Source organism: Platichthys flesus, chromosome 7 (assembly GCF_949316205.1).
Source record: "Platichthys flesus chromosome 7, fPlaFle2.1, whole genome shotgun sequence".
Classification (NCBI taxonomy): Eukaryota; Metazoa; Chordata; class Actinopteri; order Pleuronectiformes; family Pleuronectidae; genus Platichthys; species Platichthys flesus.
In genome coordinates, this window is record NC_084951.1 from 10,872,768 (window position 1) to 10,896,753 (window position 23,986).

General features: G+C 40.8%; 1 protein-coding gene across 2 annotated transcripts in view; it reads right to left on the reverse strand.

Moving 5' to 3' along the window:
- Positions 1-23,986, reverse strand: part of sema3bl (sema domain, immunoglobulin domain (Ig), short basic domain, secreted, (semaphorin) 3bl) — a 64,366-nt gene that overhangs the window by 5,069 nt on the left and 35,311 nt on the right. Inside the window, exons 4-15 of one of the 2 annotated variants that reach the window (XM_062392222.1) lie at positions 22,614-22,733; positions 13,789-13,879; positions 11,083-11,199; positions 10,515-10,657; positions 8,606-8,720; positions 8,409-8,478; positions 7,807-7,951; positions 2,803-3,034; positions 2,592-2,683; positions 2,469-2,510; positions 2,141-2,366; positions 719-846 (exon numbers count right to left, since the gene is read on the reverse strand). In XM_062392222.1, coding sequence (XP_062248206.1) covers positions 719-846; positions 2,141-2,366; positions 2,469-2,510; positions 2,592-2,683; positions 2,803-3,034; positions 7,807-7,951; positions 8,409-8,478; positions 8,606-8,720; positions 10,515-10,657; positions 11,083-11,199; positions 13,789-13,879; positions 22,614-22,733 — 1,521 coding nt within the window. Of the gene's footprint in view, positions 1-718; positions 850-2,140; positions 2,367-2,468; positions 2,511-2,591; positions 2,684-2,802; positions 3,035-7,806; positions 7,952-8,408; positions 8,479-8,605; positions 8,721-10,514; positions 10,658-11,082; positions 11,200-13,788; positions 13,880-22,613; positions 22,734-23,986 lie in introns of both variants that reach the window. The other variant, XM_062392221.1, reaches the window with a different exon arrangement.

The window sequence follows — 23,986 nt, forward strand, 5'->3', positions numbered from 1 at the left end:
TTTACTCTCATTCTCTTTGTATTTTCTTTCCTTTTCCTGCCTCAACTATGTCTCCCTTGAACTTTTCTTTATCAAGCTCCTTCCTCCTCATCTCACTTATTCCATTCATTTGGTGCCAACACAAACATGGCTGCCCTGTTAGCCAGAGTGGCAGCCACATGTTTATTTGCAGGGAAATGAGGAGGGGTGGTAATGCCTTAATTCTTGCATGGCTCACTGAGGTACTCACTTAAGCTTGAAAAAACATAACCTAAAACAGATGAAAAATTACTATGGGTGTGGGCACACATTCAGGACAACATAATTTTCAAAGAAGTAATTTGAAAAGGACTTTGCAACACCGTGCTGAAGTCACAGAGGTTTGTAGGCACTGAGTGACACCACAGCTTCCAGTGGCATGTGGTCCATGCTTGCAAAGAATCCACTGTTTATTCAAGAGGAAAAGAGCAGTTGTGCACTTTCCTTTGAAATATAACTGCTCAATTTCAACCATATGTCAAATGGCTGTCAAATTTGTCGGCCAAGTGCCAAATTCACTCACAAATCTCAGTTTTTCAGGCAGTAAGTCAGGCCACTGTTTGCCAGAAGTTCCATATCATCCATTGCCTGTCTCCCAAAACTTCCCCGCCCCTTCTACCTATCAGAGATACACATATGTTTGATATGTAGCAATAACATTTTCTTGATATTGATTTTGGTCATTTGCTTGCTGTCTTACCTCTTCCTTGTGGTCATGCTGTTGAAAGAACCAGGTTACAGTAGCCTGCGGAGAGCGAGGAACACACTCCAAGAAGGTGCTGTTGTTCTCAGTCCCATACACCACTCTGTCCTCTGTCATGTCAAGGTCTTCTGGTTGAAAGAGAGAGAATTAGGGAGGCTGTGTCTCTGCTACTTTCAGACTTACACAGTTGTCATTTTCCCTCCAGTGCCAATAGCATAGCAAATGTACGTCCAACTGAATAGCCATTGCCATGTTGATCTAAATATGAGGTGCGGACAGGTGGATTGCTTTTATGCAATTGCACTTTTGACCATCAAAATAATTTCAACTGTTATTTGGAGGTGGCACTATCTAGATAGTAATACAATAGGTCTATTTGGCTTGTTACACACATTAAAGATGATATTCTCATGTGCAAACTGTAAAAAACAGTCTTTTTACCCAGCAAATCGGTGTATCATGATCGAATTTAAGGTGACTGTTGTTGGAGTTTTATTTCTGTTTTCTTGATCTTTAAATGTGCTGGTAGGAGAAAGACTTTGCAACAGGCAGTGACTGTCTGAGAAAGTGGAAATCTTACTTTAACAACATCCTGACACTTGGAACAAAGGAACCTTGTTGAACTCAGGTTAAACCAGAGGCTTGAATGGAGGCATGTTTCATCACCTGCTCTCGGTTCCTACACTCAGGTGAGCAAACACAAATTCGACACCTTCACACCCCCATTTTTTACCTGCCTCTTTACAGCCTTGTTTCTGTCCGTTTAGTCTGGGCTCACATTATCCTATCCTTACCTCTGCATCACGTTAGTACATTTTCTACCACTTATGTGTCTTTCTTAGTGTGATAGTTGAGGAAGTTTTAGGTTATTTATACACATTCTGGTTTTCATGTTACATGGGGACCAACCTTTCAATTATCACTGGTGAGGACCAGTTTGAGGCATGACAAAATCTGGTATACACAAATGCCCACACTATTTTTCATTAAAAACAAATGTCTCACAAAACCCAACGAGATCTCATGTGAAATAAGTTCTAGGTTGTAGCAAAGTTAACATGTACTTAACTGTGATTTACTGCACAACAAACAGCTTCAGATAAACGGACTGACGTCTCACATTAACATTCTTTGCCTTTCATACTGAGAAAGAACTCTAAGGTGTTTATTTAAAATATTAAACTGCAGCCAGCTAACACAATGACTGAAAACGGGGGGGAAACAGCTATAGTCTGGTGTAAAAAGTAAAAGTTGTGGTTTGACATTGAGGCTGGACATTTGGCTAGGTGCAGTCCAGACTCTCGCAATCAGCAGGAGGTTGCCAGGAAACTATTTGAAACTGAAGGAAGTCAGAGGAAGTAGGCGAGTCCCGCATAATGAACAAAGAGGTCCCAGAAGATGAGAGGTAGTCACACTCACCACCCAGGTTCTGATCCACACACTGCAGAACAGGGTTTCCATGCCTGATGTCCTGCCTGCGGTAGCGTCGTTTGTTAACGGGCACATATCGTGCACATGATGAGCCATCCCAGGCGCAGTAAGGGTCTCTGGCCAGGCAGCACTCAGCACAGGCTTTTCCATAAGTCTCGCAGCGATGCAGCTTCACCTGCGCCACACCTGCCGGAGAGCCCACGTAAACGGCTTGCTATTTAAAGGGAGGAGAGGATAAAAAGGGAATAAGGCATTAAGAAGATGTAATCTAGTATACTGAGTTTGAAAGTAAGATATTACAGTCATATCAACTTACCCTTTTTACGGATATATCCATGGATGTAACAGGAGTTGGAACCTGCAATAGTGAAAATTCAGGTAATTCACAATGTGACAAAAAGCCTCGAATCTCTTGAGAGTGAGACATGGTAAAACTTACTTTAAAGACCTGTAGCTCCTCCAGTGTGACCTCCTCTGTCTCTAGACTGTTTCCACCGTGCAGTGTGATAACCTTCAACACTGTACCAATGTCTGAAAAACAAGGAGACCCATTGTATGGTCCTCATTTAGCCCCATGTTCTTAAATAATTATTTAAGGACTTCAATAACAATTCAGACCATTGATCAAGTTTCTGACTCTAGGCACTAACCTGTGCCGATGAACATGACATCATACTGCCCATCCTCCGCTTCCACCCGGTCCACCACAATTTGCTTAAGCTTGTAGGGGACGTTGGCTTTTACGAGCACGGGTTGGCGCAGAGCTGGATACACCGGCCGCCACATCAGGGGGTGACTGCGGGCAAAGTGCAGCACTGAATCAGGAAAATCCTTTGTGCTGCCGAATTCCCTGCCAGGCTGGTTGGTGATTTTACTGGGGCACTGGAGATAAGGAAGGGTGGATATGAAAGATGGAGGAACAAAGGGAGAAGAGAAAACTATTAATACAGATTTGGGGTAAAATCCTTGGCTTGCAAATTGACAGTACTAGAAAAACATTAAACCAGACAGTGATAGATAAATGGATGTGATACAGAAGCAAGAGCTTAAAGCAACAGTCTTGGTATTTTCCATTTTATTATATTCCAGAATTTTCCACCGTTGCTTTCCAAACAAATCCTAATGACGGTCTTAAAATCATCTCAAAGAACCATCAATATAATTTGTGTTGTGTCTGGAAAGTTTGGATCATCACTTTATCTGCTTTTTGTCTGTAAAAAAAATTGTCTCTTTATGTGTGACCGTAGTCATAATAAAATGTGGTTGTACTTGGCTGAGATGTTGTGTCAATCAAATAATTACAGAGGCTGAACTCTCTGCAAACTAAAGGAATTTACTCAAACCATATGACCTCTGACTTCACAAATGATTGGGATCAGTGATTCTTTGTGAAGCAGCCAAAGTCTTTGTCACGCAGTCTGTGCAGCAACTGTTTAACACATGTTTAACTGAAGCAGGGGTAAGAGGAAAAAGATGCCAACTGTTCAGAAGCAAACGGCTCTATTGTCTCTGCTGATGGCAAAAAACACCATGAGTGATGTTTGTCTGGTCCTCCACTGAAAACAGATTTACTTCTTTCAGAACATTGCGTCTTCATTCATTGTTCTCATGCACTTACTCTTCCTGTCACAAATAAAGAATGTTGTAACATATTAGGGTTGATTTCTGACACGTCATTAGGAAATACACAGGAGAGCTGCAGCTATAGGCAAAACCAGATTTGATTGCTCACAGTCAGGCAAGACTCAAGCCTTTGTGTACTGTAAATTCTTTTACAAAATATCTCTGTCCAGACGACTACAAACAAGCATGCCCGGTCAAGTAGGTGGCGTTAAATTCTCCATGAACAAACCGTCAAACACCAGAAAAGAATGCTATGGTCCAAACAATATTGTAGATGCAGATGCAATATGAATGCAGTTATTTTGTTGCAGTGATGCTAAATTTAGGTGCAAGCTTGTAAATAGACCTGGCAGTGCTCAGTAAACGTAGTTAACCAGTATATATCATCCATCGTTGTAGTCGTTTCTTGTGCATGCTTATTACACAGAGCAACAGTGGGCAAAGATAGAGTTTAAAAAATCTGCACGTTAGAAGTTGTTTGACTTAAGATAAAGTTTGAATGTGGATCGTGGTCGGGATGCAGAGGATAAAGTTTGTTTCACAAGATATCCCCATTAGTGTGGACAGGGCATCAGGCTTTTAAAATTGATCAGGAATCTCCTTGAAGCTTGACTACTCCGTGCAAGAGGATGAGGATTTCACTCAAAGAAACAAAGGATGAATCAGGGGAGAACAGAGACCATATGATGTTTTGGGTTAGACCTTAAGAGCCTCAAGAGAAACTCACCTGAGAAACAGATCATTACATGACGAGGGAGGTTTAGGACACAGAGAGATTTGGGTGAGAGAAGTTCCATTAGTAAAAAAAAAGTAGCAGTGACTGAGGAAAATGAAAGCATATGTCAGAGTCATGAAGCAACTTTGGCAAATATGAATCAAGAAAAAGAAATGGGACATTTAATTGAGATATATCATCTTACGCAGAAGAGAAAGCAGTTGGCCATTTGATCATCTTCCATGAGGAGGTTAGATATTTATATAAAACTTTTTTATTTGCTTGATATTGCTTTTCCAGAATGTATTTCCATATGGTATAAATACTGTTACTCTGCCTTATAACAACAGTAACTAATCTACACAATAGCCTTATAATGGTCTGGATTCAATTTCAGAGAGGGGACTTGAACTGTGCTGGGAGGTTACACTCAAATATGCACAAACGTTTTGATGTATAGAACGTTCCTCGGAGTAGCCTTCACCACACAGCATCACGTTATTGCAGAGGATGTGGAATGTGCAAGCAAACCTGGGCTCAATTCTCAAACTCACTATCTTCAAATGCTTCCTGAACAAATACATTTGTTTGCAATTTGTTTTTAATGATAAGTGGTGCATAGATTGCATTGTATATAATTCAAAGGGGGAGTTCAAGCATGCATGTGCTTCCCAATCTGTGGGGAATTTGTATGTAAAATCAACGTAATTGTTATGCATAAAGAAAAAAACAGAAAAAGTGATTTCTTTTACACTTTCATTTTGGAACTGAAGAGACTATTTCTTTCCATGTATCTGTCCGATTTGCTCAACTTTCACACAGTTACACACTCACTCATGCAGCTCCCCCGTGCACATCCTTGATATGTCCTCATTATCTGTTTGCACATAAAACCTGAACTGGAATAGCATAGCTCCAGAGTCTATTCTCAACTCATCCAAAGTTCTGCTGCAGCACCTCGACTGCTTTCAATTACAATCTAAGAGCCATGTGAGAATTAATCAGAGGGAGAAGGGGTGAGCATATTCGGCAGACAACTATTTTACGCCAGTGTCACTGTGGATGTGGATGTTACTCTTGTCTGTTTCTGTTTATGTGTGTTACAGGCTCGGTATGAAATGTGTTAGCCCTCCGTTGCTGCGTATAAGACGTTGATCCATTTCAACAAACATCCCCAGAACAGGAAAAGGGGATTGGTTGATATGCTGGGAAATGACTTTGCTCACTTCATACGTACTACATGTACTGCACCTCCCTGACTGGGGTTTCACTCATTTGCACTTGAGACAAAAACATTCTTTAAATCACCAAATATGGGATTATTCACTTACTGGTCATATTAAACAGAAACAGAGCACCACAATGATACTAGGGCTTTCTCTTACTAATAAAATATAATGTAGTCAGCTACAACATGACAATTTGGTATGTACTTTAGGTATGTAAAAACTCTAAAGTAATGAAATGCAGGTATTGATATTATTGGGTTTCTTAATGTTTGACATTTAAAAAAGTGTCCTACAATATCAACATAAGTTTTTGAAAGATAAACTGCTCAGCTGTTATTTATTGTGTCTTTTATAAAAGAGGAACTATCAAATAGTTATGTTAATGGTTCGTGAATGAATGAATGGATCATTATCATCGTATACTTGATAACAGTTGTTGTATGTGTATGCCATTGTGTTGCTGTAGAGTGGTGTATGTCGTGTGCACAGCGTTAGCGGTAGCCTGATTGCGTGTGGATAAAAACTGTCTCTGAACATGATGGTTTTGGTGAAACGTTGATTTGCATTGGGTCTGAAGTCAACCGTGGACATTCCCTGAACGTAACCCAGTGCTTTGAGTGTCAGAAAACATGTGAAAACATGTTGTTTTACAATGTCAGTATGAATGACAGAGACCAGCAGAACAAAACAAGTACAGAGATGAATGAAATACTGAGCCAAGGTCCTGGTAGGATTACTAAAGCTCTGGTAAATGTGTAATATCCCATCACTCAGTCTGTTACAGGATGAGTTCTGACACAAGTTTAAACAATGTACTCGGATATTTCAATCCAATACAAATGTCAAGGGACAATACAATCACAAAATGTCTCAAATAACTCTTTCAGAGTGAAACTGAACTTTTATTTTCCAAACCTGGCTGAGGTTTGACAGGCGACTTAGGAGACATGATGGATCGGCATCATCAAGCCGAAATCTGTTATATATGAAATCCAGAGAAATAAGAAGGGACTTGAATGTTTAGTCTGGTGCATTTGAGACAGAAACAACAAACAACAATTAACTTTATCTTCTCCTTCCTCTTGTCTTCCCCTCTCTTCTTCACATTGCCTACCCCCCACTCATTACCTTTTTTTCTTGCTTCCTCCGTTTCCTCCTTCCTTCCCTCTTTCTCTCATTTTCAGGCCAAGACATTCCTGTTAATCAGGGAGTCAGTGGAGTGAAACCACAGAGGTGTCTGCTCTCTTCTCACATTATTCATATTCCTTCTGCCTCCATACTCTCCGCATCTCTCTGCTAATGAGGGTGACGTGCTTGTGTGTGTGTGTGTGTGTGTGTGTGTGTGTGTGTTGCCTACACGCGTCTGTTTGTGCGTAGAACGAGTCTGAATTTCAGTGATGTGGTTGAGAGCACATGACAGATCTCCACTGAGAGCGCGGATGTAAACCAGAAGAAGGGTCTGCACTGTATGCACTCACCACAGCTGCACCAGCACATAAAATAGTTTACTTTACTGATATGGAAACTTTTTTCACCTTTTTTAAGAATTTTTGTGACACACAGCTTTTTCTCTCCTGTGCTCCAGCAAACAACCTGGGTCCAAGCATCAAGCTTTGAAAGGTGCGTTCACACCAAACACGATGCAAATCCATTGTGCGACGAGATTACAACATCAAAGCAAAGACCCAAGTAGACGTGGCCCATCGCGAATTGAGCCACGTATGACGTGAATGTTGCGAACTTTGCGTTTAAACTTCACTGAGGGAAGCATGACACAATGTTGCAAAAACCAATCAGCGTTATTACTCACAGTAAATTATCAATCGTTATCAGTGACGCGCTCTTATCATAAAGTAGTAGCAGCTAATTCTAAAAATTCTAGTCAACTATGTAACAACTAAATAAATATCTTTTTATCAAATTTTTGGGACCCAATCTCGTTTATTCTCGTCGATAATTGTTTCTGAAGTATCATCATTTTGAGGCTAGGATATACAGTATACAATGTACTTCTAATAGTGTTGCCAAGCACACCCATTTATTAAGCTGTATATACTGTAGGCTACACAAGTTGAAAAATCACTCACCACCCCTGGTCTGGGATATGGGACTCTGCCTTCATAAGCACCCCACTGGTAGTCGGGACCCTCTTTATGAGCGAAAGGGCCGTTGAAGGCTTCTCTGATGTCAGCCATACGGTAAACACACACAGCAAATCCCTGGAACACATTGCTGTGGAGGAGAAAGGAGAAATGTCAACAAATGACTTCAACATTTTGGTTTCTATACTTTACAAGAAATGTGAGAGTCTGAGACAAAAAGGAAGAAAAAGGAAATACATATTGAAAAAGAAAGGATAGAAATTTAAATAGTAGTTGGTCACATTGTGTCTTTGAAATTGAATCGCAATAATCGTTGGATTGAGGTTAATGAATTTTTAACTGGTTTCAGATCCCACATCACCTCAAACCATCATTGTTATTAACCCTGTCTGCAGAATCGACAGGGGGGGTTCATGTTCATGTCACTGCACAGAGAAGAGAAATGCAACCGGCAACACACGATTCTCAGCTGATGCCAAATTGTCTTTTAAGTGTGAGCGGAGAAAACCAAAAAAGTCCATGAAACCTTGAATCAATAGATTATTTTCTTTGGCTATAAAACACATATGAAGATTATGTGGATTTACCTGATACTGCTAAAGATTGCATACACATCTGGGTTCCTCTCATCCTTAGTCCTCAGGAGGAAAACATCCTCTGTTTTACAGAACAAGACAATGCCAGTTAGTGTGTGTGTGTGTGTGTGTGTGTACACAAGAAACACTGATGCAAGTTACTGCATGTGTGTCTTTACAAAAGAATATTTGAACAGACTGCATCTTACCCAGTTGGTTGAAGTGTGTGTCGATGCCATGGGGTCCAGGTACAGAACAAACCAGTCTGGCTTTGATGAAGGTACTCCACTTGTTCACCAGCACTCTCTGGCCTCCAACATCGTTCTGATAAAAAAAATGGATTTAAACCTATAAAACACAGCTGCAGATTCATTTTCAAATCCAATTTTTTCATTGTTTTGGCTCTGTACTTAATGTTCTAGATGAAAGGGGAAATCCTGAAACAATCAGAAGTGAATGGTAAATGTTCTGTGTTTATATTGTATATACAGTATATTCATGATACCTTACATGGAAATCTTCGTTGTGTGTATGTATGTCAACAATGATAAGAAAATTGGCTTCCTGGCAAGTCTCGTCACAAGGGAATCTTGATAAATGAAAAGTGTTTAGATTCGCCTGAGGGAGAAAAATAGAGCTGAGGGGGAAATGCTATAACATATGTACTTGGAGAGAAGGGGAGACAGATGGCGAGAAAGCAGGGGAACAGGGATGGAGACCAGGTTGAAAGAAGGTTATCATTTTGTCTTAGAAGTTTGTGTAAACTTTTCTGGCAGAGTCAAAAGTCTCTGAGGAAATGCAGCAATCTGCTTATAGCTTTGTAAGCACACCTGCAATTGTGTGCGCTGAAGACAATGCATTATAAAATTATAGTACACAGCAGATGGGGATTATGGTTGGGAAATTTGAAGGCTGTTTGCAATTTGCACGTTGAAAGAATTCATATAATTCGGAATATTACGATGCCTTTACAGGCTTTTGGGATAATGTAAATATTTGATTGACACATGTGAAGTGTATGGCAGTGACACAGTGAGACGAAAAAACATTAAAACCACTATCTCCTGTCCTGGGAAGTAAATCCCACAGTGTGACACCATCCATCAGACTTAAAGACTCTGTAGAGTCAGATTTTTGGATGCCTAATGGATCTTCCAGAAAACAAAAAAGCCCCCAAGGGCTCAAAGACTCTCCCAGATCAGAACTCTACAACCTCATCTTCAAGTGGAACATCCCTGCAGATGTCTCCTCTCAGGGACTGGAGGATTTTTTGAGTGTATTGCGCAGCTCACCTGACCATCTGGCTTCACTTACTCCTACCTATCTCTCACTCTGTCTGTATCTGAATACTGTAACTGAGGTCTTACCCTGGGTATGTGGGATAATGTCTCTGGAAAGTCATAGGTAACTTTTTGATTGTTTTAGCACCACTAATAAAATTAATCTCCTTTAATCTCCTTTAAACATTAATCCTGAACTGCATTCAGACACGCACTGAACTCCGGATAATCTCCAGAAATGATCCAGAGGGGAACACAAATGGCCAAATGAGAGGCTCCGGACACTGGAGTTTTTCCTGTCAGTCCCCTAATAAGAATCTGGGATAATGTCTGATTGAGCTCATGAGAGAAACACATGATCGTCGACCTTACGTCGAGCCTCCTGCCTGCTGCACCACCTCTCACCTGAAAGCTGAGAAGATGTTTATCTTGTTGTAAAAGCACCTGAGCCCAGAATCTACTGCTCCAATATAGCGGACATTATCAATCATTCAAATTTGTATATATATTATATATATATATATATATCAATTTGTATTGCTCTTTATAAAAAATCCAGATTTGTCTCATAGGGCTCAACGAGGTGTGAAATCTCTGCCCTTAACCGTCAACAATAGTAAGGAAAAACTACAAAAACTATTTACATGGGGAAAAAAACTCCAAACCTCAGAGGGAGCTGAGTTCATGTCTGAGAACTGCTTCAGTGAGGCATATTTCAAGGACCTCTACATATTAAGCAAGTCCTACTTGCTTTAATTAAGTCCCTGCCAAACAGATGTACTAAATACAAGTTGCTGTGCACTGGCCCACAAACACACAAACAGTTTAAGTATCTTACCGCACACACTCGTCCCACACGTGAGTGTATGGCCCCCTCTCTGTCCCCTGCCTCCGTGACTTTCTCCGTGAAGAAGAAGTACACTTTGTCGTCGTCTTTGTCGTCGTTGTCTGGGATGAGGTGGGCAGCGATGAATTTGGGGTCTGCAGGGGGAGATGGAAGGATGCAGAGACTCAGCAGTGTTCCTTGTATTAGTAGTATTTTAAAACGTTCAGAAGATCTCTTGTAAAATCTGACCTGGTGGCACATTATGATTTAACCTGTATTTATTTTAATGTTAAATTTATTTGACTTTAACAGCTGCATTCTCTTACTTTTCAACATGTTAGTGGTTTAATGTATCATCATATTGTGGTCTGGTGTTGATTAAAGTTGTGAATAAGGTAAAGTGTATTAAACAGCATGTGACTATAGAAACTCTCACTCGTAAAATGAACCTAAACGTGAGCTCATTTGAAAATTAAGAAACATTAGGAACTGATTAAAGACAGCTTGCCCTCTGTCTGTAACATAAGAATGTATTTTGTGTATTGACTGTAACAGACAGACTGACACAGTGAAGCGTTACCATGCAGAAGTTTCTCATCGGTCTCTGTCCTCATGGTGGAGCGACCTCCCATACTCCTGAGGATCACAGAGTCTCTGCCCAGGAAATCTGCTGTCAGTCCTGTATACAGCTCTCCACCTGCAGAGAGGGAGGCATGAGCGTTAACAAATAATATACAAATGCAGAAGGGAACACAATGTGTAAAATAACAGCAGCAATAAAGTAAAGGAGATTATGAGGAATAGAAATGTTTGGCACAGAAGACCAATAAGGAAATCATGGGTCAGAGAAAGAAAAATTGCGGTTCAGGCAAATGAGGCAGAGGAAAAGAAATTGGACAAATCCATAACAAAGCGAACTGGGAGAGTAATGTGAAACCACAGCTCACACACTCTTATAAGAGACATCCTCCACTGAGACTGACACCATCAGCCATGGACTCACTTTCAGTTTCAGCAATTGAGAAAACAGATTTCTCTGCAAGTGGAAATAAAATACCGAATCTGTCTCGCGCCACGTTTCTTACACGATGCTGGAAAAACCTTTAGCAGTCACGCTTGTCCATCATTAGCTGAGACGTCAGCCTCAGCTGGCTTGGAAACAGCTCATGATAGAAATCACTACAATACCTGTCAGATAATGAAGAAATATGAGAGATAGTTTTTTTGCCTTGGGCCCATTTGTTTTGGTTTAAGAACACAATACAACTGTTTCTAATTCTTTTTTCCTGGCATAGCTGCTGTTGTAGGAACAGAATCTGGCGGTGGACGACTCCCCTGTGATCTCATGGGTGTAAATGAACTCTTCTTATCTCGTTTAGCCGCAGAAACGGTATTAGAGACACACGCATCATCATCAACAGACACACTTGCAGCATGTGGGATAACAAATTCACACATGCAGAGAAAAACAGACAGAGAAATAAGTGACAGGGCCTGGGGAGTTCCGCTTTGTGTGTTTTGGCTGAAGATCCGAACACTAAAGACAAATCTCAGAGTGGGAAACCTCACTGGGCTGATAGCTGACGATGGCAATTACTTTCATCAAGTTTTACCGTTTCATTTTTGGCAAAACCTTTTCTCTTAGTTTTTTTTTTTATTTTGTGTTGTAATGAGATGATCAGTCTCTATCAGGATGCCTGCAGTCGTTTGTCTGTGGTGGATACATTTTCTTCCCTCTCCCTCATGGTGGAAAGTGTGATGATGCATGTAAATAGGACTATGCCAAGACAAGGTTATGATTGGTAGACAATGATATCCCTTCAGCTGATTGGCCTGCTGTCACCTACAAGAAGACCAAAGAGAGGGGGGGGTTAAGGTGCAGGTCCAGCCACATCATCCTTTTATCCTTTGATTCTGCATTGTGCTGGTTTTTCTATTTTGGTTTGTTGGGAAGATTATTTAGGCTTTTGCATATTTGTTCATATTTGGACATATTATTATTATTGATATTTTAATTTATATAGATGTGTGTGTTTGTTTTGTAGTTTCTTAGTCTTAGAGCCAAGATACTACATAGATATTAATACTTAGATAGATATTACTTTATGTTAAACAATTGTTGATACTAAATACATTTTTCCATAAGTACAGAATTGTTCTGTGTCTACTTGGGGCTTAGGGATGCGCTCATGTTGTGTCAGGGACATAACATGAGAGGATGGAAATAGGACTGCATTGTGCAGAGAAGAGGCCTTTTGGCTTTTTGTAATCCATCGATCCCTGAGAGGAAAAATCCATAAAGAGGTCAGTGTTCTGTGTCAGACACAGATTACCAACTGGGAGTATGGGAAGTCTGTCAGACTCAAGGACAGTCGTGTAACAGGAGCTTGAAACTGAGGTGTCGGATCATCTAACACAACCTGAGTCAACATTTTCCTCTAGGAAACTGGGGGAGCAAGTAAACTGGTGCAGGTGAAAAAAACCTTGAACAAATCACCATCTGCTCATGTGCAATTTACACCATTATATATCTTATAGCTTTGGATCTCTCTACATCCGTCATTATACTGTTCGTCTAAATCTCTACGATGTTGCAGAGCCAGCAGCCTTCCTAGGCAGGTTTGTTTGCACTGTTCTGTATCTACGTGACAACTGTACATCTCAGCTGAGGTCCAAATTACTCAGGATTTTGGCTTCATTTTAACCCTTTTCTGCCAAATACTATGCATTGGGATAAATTCTGATCCTGAAATCACCCAGCTGCAGACAGAGGAAGGTGGTGGGTTGCAAACACACACACACACACACACACACACACACACACACACGAAAGAGAGAGAGAGAATTCACTGGTATAAATCAGCATCTATTCACAAGCTACAGTCAATACCTAATGACATCTGGAGAGAAACACCCAGATCTATTAAACCTAATTCTTAAGAGAGCATGTGTACATGCATACGAGTGTCAGAGCCAAAGAAATTCACGTTAGTTGTTTTTCTTGGGGCTATTATCATTTCAACTTCCAGCACAGATTGGGGTGAACGGTGTGGAAACACACAACTGTGTGTGTCATTTTGAATAGTTGAACATGGCAGATTAAGAACAAAAAGCAACAGAAACAACATAAATCTGTTATATCAAAGTTTTACTTTGTGTAGCTGGACACATGCACACATTGAGAATCGGACATGTGGTTCAACCTCTTTGGATCTTATGTTCAAGCTCTTTCAATAAAACATATGCATATCACAGTAATAGAGACATGGGACAACATGGGACATACCACTGAAGGTGCTTGCAAAGGAGAGGCTGGGATCATGAGGAACTTTCCCTCGTCCATTCTCCACATTGGTCGGGTCCATTGTGAACACATGCTGGAGAGGAAAGAGACACATGGTTACATTAAAGCAGGATGTCTTCAATAATACAAGTTTAGCCCGAAAATCGAAATGTTGTCCTCCGCACATCTACAGTGAATGTGAATAATCATGAGGTTAATGTCTGCTTTGCTACCATTGAAACAACTAATAAGACTGTGGATCATTATGGGAGAGGCGGTGGTCTAGTGGCAGAAACTTGGACTATGGGCAGAAAAGGTCTCTGGTTCGTCTCTGGTTCAACTCCACGGAGAGACAACAAAAGAGGAACCTGGATTGATCTGTCCAAAAATCCAAGAGAATTTCCCCTACCCTGTCTAGTGCCCCTGAGCAAGGCACCTTACTCCCCCAACATCTGCTCCCCGGGCGCTGTACATGGCTGCTCACTGCTCTGTGTGTCCTGCACCAGATGGGTTAAATGCAGAGGATACATTTACCTACCATTGCATGTGTGTGTTGTGCATGTCTATGCATGTGTTTGGTATAAATAAACGTATCTTAATCTTAATCATTAAAAGGTAATTGCTCCTGTTATATTAGTTTAATTCCTGATCTGAGATTTGAAGAGTCCATTACTACGGTAGACAAGATGTATCACACAAGCACATTAATGGAATGCAAAAGCCACAAAACAAAAGCTAAACAAAACTAACCCTAACCCTACCCCCCCCCCCCCCCCCCCCCCCCCCCACAAACACAAACACACACACACACACACACACACACTTTGGTCAAGTGAGCAGTTGTTAGTGAAAACTCTTTCGAGCTAGCGGCCGCTTGAAATGTGACACTTGTCTGTTTGAGATGTTATGCTGAAGGTGCTTTGAGGTCCCAAAAGGGAGGAGCTCACCCATGGGAACTCTGCTCATATCATTGTCATTTCATTGTTAACAACTGTTGTCGCTCACTTCCGTTGTGGTTGTTTCCTTTGTGTGAGGAGATTCCAAAAGGTTTGGCCACATACGTGATCTACCCATCAGGCCACTGTCCCATTGTCCACGACTATAAAGCGATCAGGAGAAATATTTGTCCTTCCACTGAACTCTCTGTCTGTGAGAGATAAGACACTGTCTCAGAAACAAGCAAATGCAGGATCAGAGCAGAAGCCAGAGTTTAGAAAAGTCCCCCCCCCCCCCTCCCCCGGTCCCTGGTGCAGCTCAGCTCTCAGAGCCATATTGAGCAACCATCAGGGTAATAAAGGAAAACAGTCCATATCACTGTTATCAAATAAAACTACACTTAAAAAATTCAGATGTTATCCACACAAAAACAATGCTGATTGCTGATATAAGACCTATTTATGGGCGGTGTCATGAAAACAATTACTGACCAAGTCATTATATAGAGTCATCATTCATGACATTTCAATGTAAGAATGTCTTCACTTCGCCAACTGATACGTCCGTCAGAACAAACACCTTCTTTATGAAACCTTTTTTTTTTCGTCTGGTGTCAGATGTTTTTTTCTCAGTGAAAAATGTTGAACACACTTTAATATAGGTTTCACGAAACACAAACTGTAAAGAAAGCTGCTGTCAAAACCCCTTGGTAGTAAGGAAGCAATTGAAACCGAACTCAGTGGCTCTTTCTTCGTCACTCAACAGTTAGTCATGTTCACCTGAACACTGGCCACATCCTCGGATTGTGTGATGTGTCAGGTCAGAGCAGGGTGAGTGCGAACAAAAGGGCTCTTGTTTTAAACCTTTCTATTCGACAGCAGTCTCTGACAGAGCGGCCTGGGTGTGATCAATGTGGGTCCAAATGTAGCCGACTTTCCGGGACAAGAAGAGACTGGAAGGCGACGGGACTCACGCTAAGACCTCATGTTTGATTCAAGTCCACGGTGGTGATTAAAGTGTCCTCACAGTGAACTCTGTGTGTCTGCGTCCCTGTTCCTCTGATAGACAATGGAGTATTGTCAGTGGATGGGAGAGTCCTCCACTGAACAGAGGTCACAGGGGAGATGATGACATTGAAGTCGACGAGTTAAAAATAGTCAAAGAAACACAGTGGACAATACACACACTGACGCACATTAGTCTTTACATGCACCAACATATTGTGTTATAATGCATGTTGGGCAACATGGTAAAAAATTGTTACCATTAAGAAAAAAGCCAAAACATTTATATATAGGCCATTTATATATCGGCAAAGCCAACAGGTTCCATAAAATGAGATGCTTAAATATTTCATTTGATCCATATGTACCTTTATGAATGTACACAGGGAGGCTCGAATACGTTTTACAGATGTTTAAGTGAACATGTGCAGCCAACCGAAGCGCACAATGTTTACACACTCTATCACACTTAATCAACTTTTCTGTGACACGATGACAGGTATTTCAGAAGTGCCCTGAATCTTATCCCGGCCTGATTTAAAAAAATCGTCCAGCCCTGTGATCGATGTAGTTTATAAATATGTATTTCTGACAGTTTCACTAGACTTGCACGCTGCAATAATTAGAAATTCAACATTGATCTACAGACAAATCCCTGAATGAGGATCATAGCTTTATGCAGATTAATATCACTGAGATTCTGAATGCATCTCTTATAATTGATAACTATAAAAAGTTGCCAAACTTGACCCTTCCTTCCTCCATTTTCATCATTGCTTTCATTCTTTCTATATCCTGATTTTCCTCTCTTCTCTGTTTTTACTGCTCTACATCCTCTCTCTGTCGTCTTTTAGTGAACTCATTAGTCATCCTTGTTCCTTCATCACCTCCTTGCTCTCCTGTGGCTGGTGTGTATGTGTGTATTTCTGTACCCACGTTTTAATGTACAATTGTGTATCTTGACTGTGCACAAGACTGTACATTTTGAAGTGTGTGTGTGTGTGTGTGTGTGTGGGTGTGTGTGTGTGTGTGTGTGCGTTATCTCATTATGATCTGAAGGAATGGTGTGGCTGCCTGTAGGTGATTAGACTGTCAGAGTCGCTTTGGCCAAACTCTGCCAAGACAAATATACACAAACGCTGCGATTGACAGAGAACGAGAGAGAGAAAGAGATGGAGGGAAAGAGGGAGACGTGGAAAGAGAAGCTACTTTGTATTCAGCTGAGCCAAGTTAAATACATCAGGAGCCCTGCTACAAAACCACGAAGACAAGGGACCACTGACATAAATACTGTAAATTCAAATTTGCATAATTTAACTGAGAAACTTCATTAGGTTTGTTCATCTAATAACTTACATTATTATAACCTGACCCGTCTCCAGAATCAGAACCTAATGCTGGCTATATGATATTGACATTTACCACTAATCATTTGCCTATCAAAATGAAACTAAGTGATCTTTATAAGACACAACAGTACAGTTTCCCTCTTAAAGTAAAACAAGAGTTTATTAGCAGAACAATCATATTCCATAGGTTTCCTGCTACTGTACAGCCTCACTACGTCTGGTATGACCACTCCAAGTGCTGCCGCTCGGCTTCGAACATAATCCTAGTGTAACCACATCAGGCCTGTTTTAGCATCCTGACACTGGCTGCCTGTTATTTTAGGAATGATTGTAACGGCTGGCCCCGCCCTATATTTCCGACCTTTTCTCTTTCTACGAGCAGGCCTCAGTCTGAGATCCTCTGCAGGCGTCGCTAGCCATTCCAAAATCAAGGCTGAAAACCAAAGAAGACAGAGCCTGTGCCGTGAGGAAAGCTACACTGTGAAACAACCTGCCAGAGGAGATGAGGCTTGCAGAATTGGTTTCCCTATCAAATCTCACTTCTTAAGACACATCTTTGACTGCCTATGACTTTTAATATCAGTTTTTTGTTATTATTATTTTTACTGTGATCGTTTGTGCGTTTCATAATGTTAGCAAACATACGTGGCTCTTTCCTTTTAAACTACAGTTAAGCTATGTTTTAGCAGTTACCGTTTTCCTGTAGTTGTCACTTTTGGGAACAGTTACTGCTGAACAGCAAAGTTTATAAAGCAGCAATCCGTTATAAGACACTAAAAACAGACAGCAGCTACAATCGACTCTTTGGACGTCTTTATCCTAAACATAATTACATCTGAGAAGATATTTGGAGTTGGGGTACTGACATCTTGACAGATTGTCCCTTTCATTCTCTACTATAAGATAAAAAGAATACAGTTAACGCAGGAGGGACAGGGAGGAGGAGAATTTAACTTTCACTTTGAATCATATCAAACAACCCAGTCACAAAACAGCTTCTTGGCGGCTGCTCCACTGCCTGTCCTATCTCTCGACCTCTGTCCTATTGAACAAACCAAACCAGACATCCACTTTTTGTAGACGAGTGTGGCTGCCCTTTTTAAAATTAATGATTTGAATCATTTGTCAGAACCCCTGAGGTTGTCTTCAAACCGTCCATGCTGTCTAATTTAACTTTAAACTAGATTTGATTAAAAAAAATGTTGAATGTTAAAATGTCTACTGGTCTTCAATTTGTTTGGTCTTTTTGCTCATAATGGCCTGGCTCCATCTCCCCTAATCAGCTCTGAGTTTTAGGAAACCGGAGAATGTCTGTCCCCTGTTAAAGTAGATTAAGATTAAGAAGTCCTTTATTAGTCCCGCAATGGGGAAATTTGCAATTTGCAATTTGCAATTTGCAATTTGCAATTTTCCAGCAGCAGAAAGACATAACATAAGTAGCATGCAGTACTCGGGTGTAGGAATATAAAGAAATAGATATATAAAACATATATCTTTATATATATCTTTCCTTCTTCACTCTTCTTCAGTCTTGAGGACAAAGAAAAGGACAGAGTGTCTGAGACGAATTAAGGCGGTGGTAAAGTGTAGTGGGACGAGGACAGATTAGGAGTTATGGAGATCATAACTGGTAAAATCTGATAAATAATGCCATGGAACATTATGGGTCGAAAATGAAAAGCAGTAAAATAATCATGAAAGAGGTTTCATTCATCTCCAGTTTGCAGGGTTTTGATCCAAAGGCAACATACATGGGAGAAATAAAAAAGTGATTCATTGGGCAATTAACCGGCCTGTATGCTTAAAGTATTTTTTAGTCCATATTTTATTCATATTAATGCTGCACTATGGGCCCTGCTGAAGAGTGTTCCTTCTCTGTCCTTTTTCCTGTGTCCCATATATCCAAGCACTTAAAAGAGGTTGTAATGGACGTCTGTGAGGAAGTGACATAGAACGTTACTTTGTAAATCTAAAAAAGCTGCTGTGTTGAGGAAAAAGGGGCTTTTACTGAAACATTTTAGCATCTGAACTACTTCAGGCTGGTCTGTGAGAAAGGGCTCTGTTCTGTGTTTGTGTGTCCACAAATTAGTTTTTATGCATTCTTATTTATGTTTGAATGCGCATGTCTTTCATCATGTTTATGTGGGTTTCTGTCCGTACCGCTGCATATTTATATGTTCAAGTTTGTATCTTTTGTTTTTCTCAACTCTGTGTGTGTGTGTGCTCCTGTACTTTGTGAGGAGCATTTAAAGGACATTTTGGCTGCTCATCACTTCTTCAAAGGGCTGTTTGAGGGTTAAGACTTGGTTTTAGGCTTAAGGTTAGAATGAGGTTTAGGCTAGGCATTTGTTTAGATGGTTAGGGTTAGGGTAGTGGGCTAGGGAATGCATTATGCTTTAGGGTTAGGGTTAGGGTTAGGGTTAGATTAAGATAGAAGTACAAACATGTGTCTGTGTGTGTGTGTGTGTGTGTGTGTGTGTTTGTGTGTGTGTGATTGTGAGTGTGTATGTATCTGAGTGAGAAACACAGACCCAAGATGCAGATCATGCGTTTATATCTTGCAGGACATCACATGACCACCACGTGCTGAAGATTAAGCCTATAATCAGAAAAACGTAAAGGTTCTTAAAAAATAAAGAAACACGCTTTAATCTTTTCCTGATTGGTGAGATAAAATAAAGTTAACTTTTAATGTGAGCAACCAGAAAACTAAAATCCACTGACATTTCCTTCCATGATGAATATATTTGAATTGATGTATTCTAGGCTGCTACTGAATGTGTCTCCTAGTTTTAATGTTTGTATGAAATCATGAGAAATAGTCAAGATTGCCTAACACTAGAGAACAATAACAACTTGTCCAATACTAATAAATTTGGTCGAAGAATTGCTTGAGTGTGTGTACATGACTGGTTCTCTGATCCAACCCAGCTGCACCTACTGCGCACAGTTTTTCTTGCAACATTCACACGTTTTGCGTTAGGTCTGGGACAGCAGCACAGGACCGAGAGAGAAAGTCACAGGGAGTATATGCGTTTCTGCGTCTAACTGAGATGAAACACGTAGGAGGTCAAAGGTCATCCCACCCAGAGTCCAGTGTGGGGACTCGCAGCCTCTGTACCCTGGAGGTCAGACAAACAGACGGGCGTGTTTGTTCTCCACCAGTTCACGATTGGTTAAATAAATGGACAGGCTCCCTGTGGTGTTGTCCATCCTGAGAGACACACTGACCAACTGAAAGGACATGGCTGTTGTCTGAGTGATGACACGCGCACACACACACACACAGAGTCAGTCAGATGACACAACCTGTAAATCATTTCACACACCTGTTTATAGAACTATAGAGACACAATCACTCCATCTCTCTTCCTCAGAAACACATACACACATTCCCTGGAGTAAATCAGACAAATGCAGCGATGTCTGTGAAGAGAGCTGCACTATCTTCACCATCAGAAACAAATAAATAACACTAGATTTTACAGAGTTGGACTCAGAAATTCCAACCACAACAATTCCAAACATTGGCTGAAACTCTGTTATTGATGAAGGGTTGTCTGACTCAATGTGGGTGGTTTTATTCCTTAGAAGCAGGCGTTAACAAGTGAAACTCAATGTAAGCCTCGAGTAATAGTGTTAGACCATCACTATATCAAACTTGAATTAATTGAATTGAATTAATAGCTCAAATGTTTTGATAAGAAGTTCAAGAAACTCAGCTCCTAAGTTTCCTACAGGTCTGTGGGTCTGAACAGGTATCTACTTTTTTACAGGATACTACTGACTTCTTTTCAGGACTTTTTGTTTTCGTCACACATTCACTAACACACACACCCACACACACTATATACCATTTCTACGCTCAAAGTTATTGAGCACAAGTAAAGGAAAGCGTGTGCAGTTTTTCACGATGTGCCATAAAAACCCAGAGTCCAAAAACCGCACTGACAATGACAGATTGAGAGGAGGGCAGAAAATAGCACAGACGAGAACACACACTGTGACAAGCACCTAAATCCAGGAGAAAAAACTTTGAGTCGCAAGCAACACAATTCACAAGACACACTTAAGCGAATGAATTGCTGTCATTCCCCTGCCCGTCTCCTTTCTCGTCCTTAAATCTATGCCAACAACCAGCTTTGTCCTCACCACAAGTCCGGTGTGACCTTCTCCCGCTGGGCCAGGCAGGGCGCCACACCGAGCTGCGATCTGTCAGGCCGCTGTGGAGCAGCCAGCTTCCAGTCTGTCTTAGTGGCTCCATTCATTGATTCACGTCTTAAATGGCTCCAAGTGTGTGATTTCCCAGCGGGTTCCCCCGATCTGAGTGGCTGAGTAGAGAGCCAGTCTGTGCAGTTGAAAAGATGTATACAGGGCCTGGCTGAACGGCTGAGTACTGCTACAGAAGGACCCATGACAGAGCTGCTTGCTCATGCTTGACCTTGAGCCCCAGGGATCCGAGTGTCACGTAGGGACAATCTGAACTGGGTTTCTCTGGAAAACACATCTGGGCTTAAACCATGTTTGTTCAATTAGCCTAATTTCCACCGGGGAGCTGCTTCGAGACCACCCAGTGATTCTGCATGTTTGCATCATGATGCTGTGTGACATTGTATCCTATTTTGACCACCATCCTTTGAGGCTTTATGTAGATACTACTTAATTTGAGTTCTACTTTATTCAGAGCTCAAATAAATTCAACTTGTCTGGTGTTACAGAAACACTTTAAGCATCATTGAGTAATATATTTGGTTATCTAATGCATCACTGTAATGTGAAACAACATCAGCCTTCACCAATCCCACAATGCACCACTACCATAGACAGTCATTTCCTGCAGTAGACAAGATAATAGCACCTTCACTGTCCAGCACCAAAAGGTAGAAACACAAAGCTGTTTATCTAAAGAGCATTTAACCACTAAAACAAAGGTTAACCAAATGTGGAGGCCAAACCAGGGCTTAGAAGAGACTGAAAATTGAGTTATATTAATCTGCTTGACAACAACAAAATGGATTAGTATACATAAAAAATGGGTTTATTAACGTTAGCTGATTATTAGTACTTTATCTTTGAGTTTGTGGGTAATTTTGTTCAGTTGGAGGCAAAGTGACATCCTGTTCAGTTTTAATGGTCACTTTAAATCTGTTTCTTTATCAACTAACATCTCTCATGAGCGCCTCCCAAATTCTTATCAATATACGCTCAGTTGAGATTTATATATGTAGTCACATTTTACTCCATAAACTGCACAGTCCAAACTGTACCTGCTTTGTTATGGTGACACAGAGTGTGAAATATTTATTAGTTTATTTGAAATATGTATTAGAGCTTCCAAACACTTGTTTTAGACAAAAAACAGTAAGAAGCCTGGAGTCATATAGTAGTTCAGGATTGTAGAGTACAATATAATCCTACTCAACTGTGACAACAGCATATACCAGAGTCGATATCAATACCAACAGATTGGTACTTTTTGCTTGTCGCTGCCAGTACAAACACACAAATACACACACAGCTTATTTTCATACAGCCTTACCTCGCCTCTGTGCCCCACATACACAAATGCACACATGGGCTGGAAAGCACCGGTGCCACAGGCCAGGAGGTGAGTGCGGTTGTACGGCTGCAGGAGACGAACAAAGTTGGCACACTCCGTCTGCAAAACAAACAGAGTCACACAGAGTAAAACCTCAAAGAAATATAAGAAAAGGTTCAGTATATGTTGCAGGGCATTGTCCACTTAAATACACAACTCTTTGGATCTCAGTACCATGACTGGCACAGTGAATGCACTATTTGGGGAATGGATTGCTTTGATTTCTTGATTTGGGTTAGCGGCAGATAGTAAACCATGACTTACTTTCCATGCAACATAAAAAAATAAATGGCAACCATAACTTTTCAAGCAAATAACTTCTGTCCAGGTAAATAATTGTACACACACACATACACACACACACACTAAACTCTTAAACTCTTGAACTCTTAAATGAAATAACACAGTGCAACAGTGTCCAAATGCAGACAAGTTGGTTTTCTGGGTATTGGAATGAACCAAAATCTTTTTTTTTACACAGTTTATTGATCCCATATGTTTGCAATGAGGGACAAGAAAAGGGCTTTATAAGAAGAAACGCGATAGCCTCTGTGTCCCACACAGGAATTGTATCTTCAATTTTTGGATTTCTGCCAAAGTGACGTGCTGATGTTGTGGAGCAAATTTCATCACATTCGGGTCAGACGAGCTTTGACAAGATGTTCTGTGGAGCATCACAAACGCCTCTGTGCCAGCGCAGAGATGTGGTCGATAATTTGAGGGTTTAAAGCTGAGATTTGTGGAAATGACAAACACATGATGAAGACACGAAGGATGAAAATGGCTTTAACTTCTGTGGTGCAGAAGGGACGTTAAAATGGAAAGTAGGGCAGCTCAGGGAGAGAGAGAGGTACTGTCACTGCTTCACAAGACATCCTGGTACATTAAGTTTGAAACTCAATTACAACTGAAACAAGTAAAAAAAACTCCCTTTGATAGTTGTTTTACGGTCCCGGACACGAACATTTAAACACACAGTGGAGCGAGAACAAATGAAGCACTGGCTGAGGAAACATGAATCAGGACTGTTCTGCACTACACTGAGGTCCAGAGGAAGCAGAGGGCACGACTACTTCCTGCTTCTTGACTGTCCCAGGACAAGCAGACAAAACAGGTGTCAGCAGAGAAGGAAAGGATCGGGCCGGGTGTCATTCTCTCAAGTTAACAAGGTCAAACTAATATCGGCACAATAAGCGTCTGGTGTTTCTCTTTGTATTCGTGTTCAAATGCAGATAAATTCATTGTTCTAAGGGTTTTGCTGCAGGTTTCTTTTTTTGCTTTAACTTTTTTTCTGTCCACGTGCCTGTTTTTAA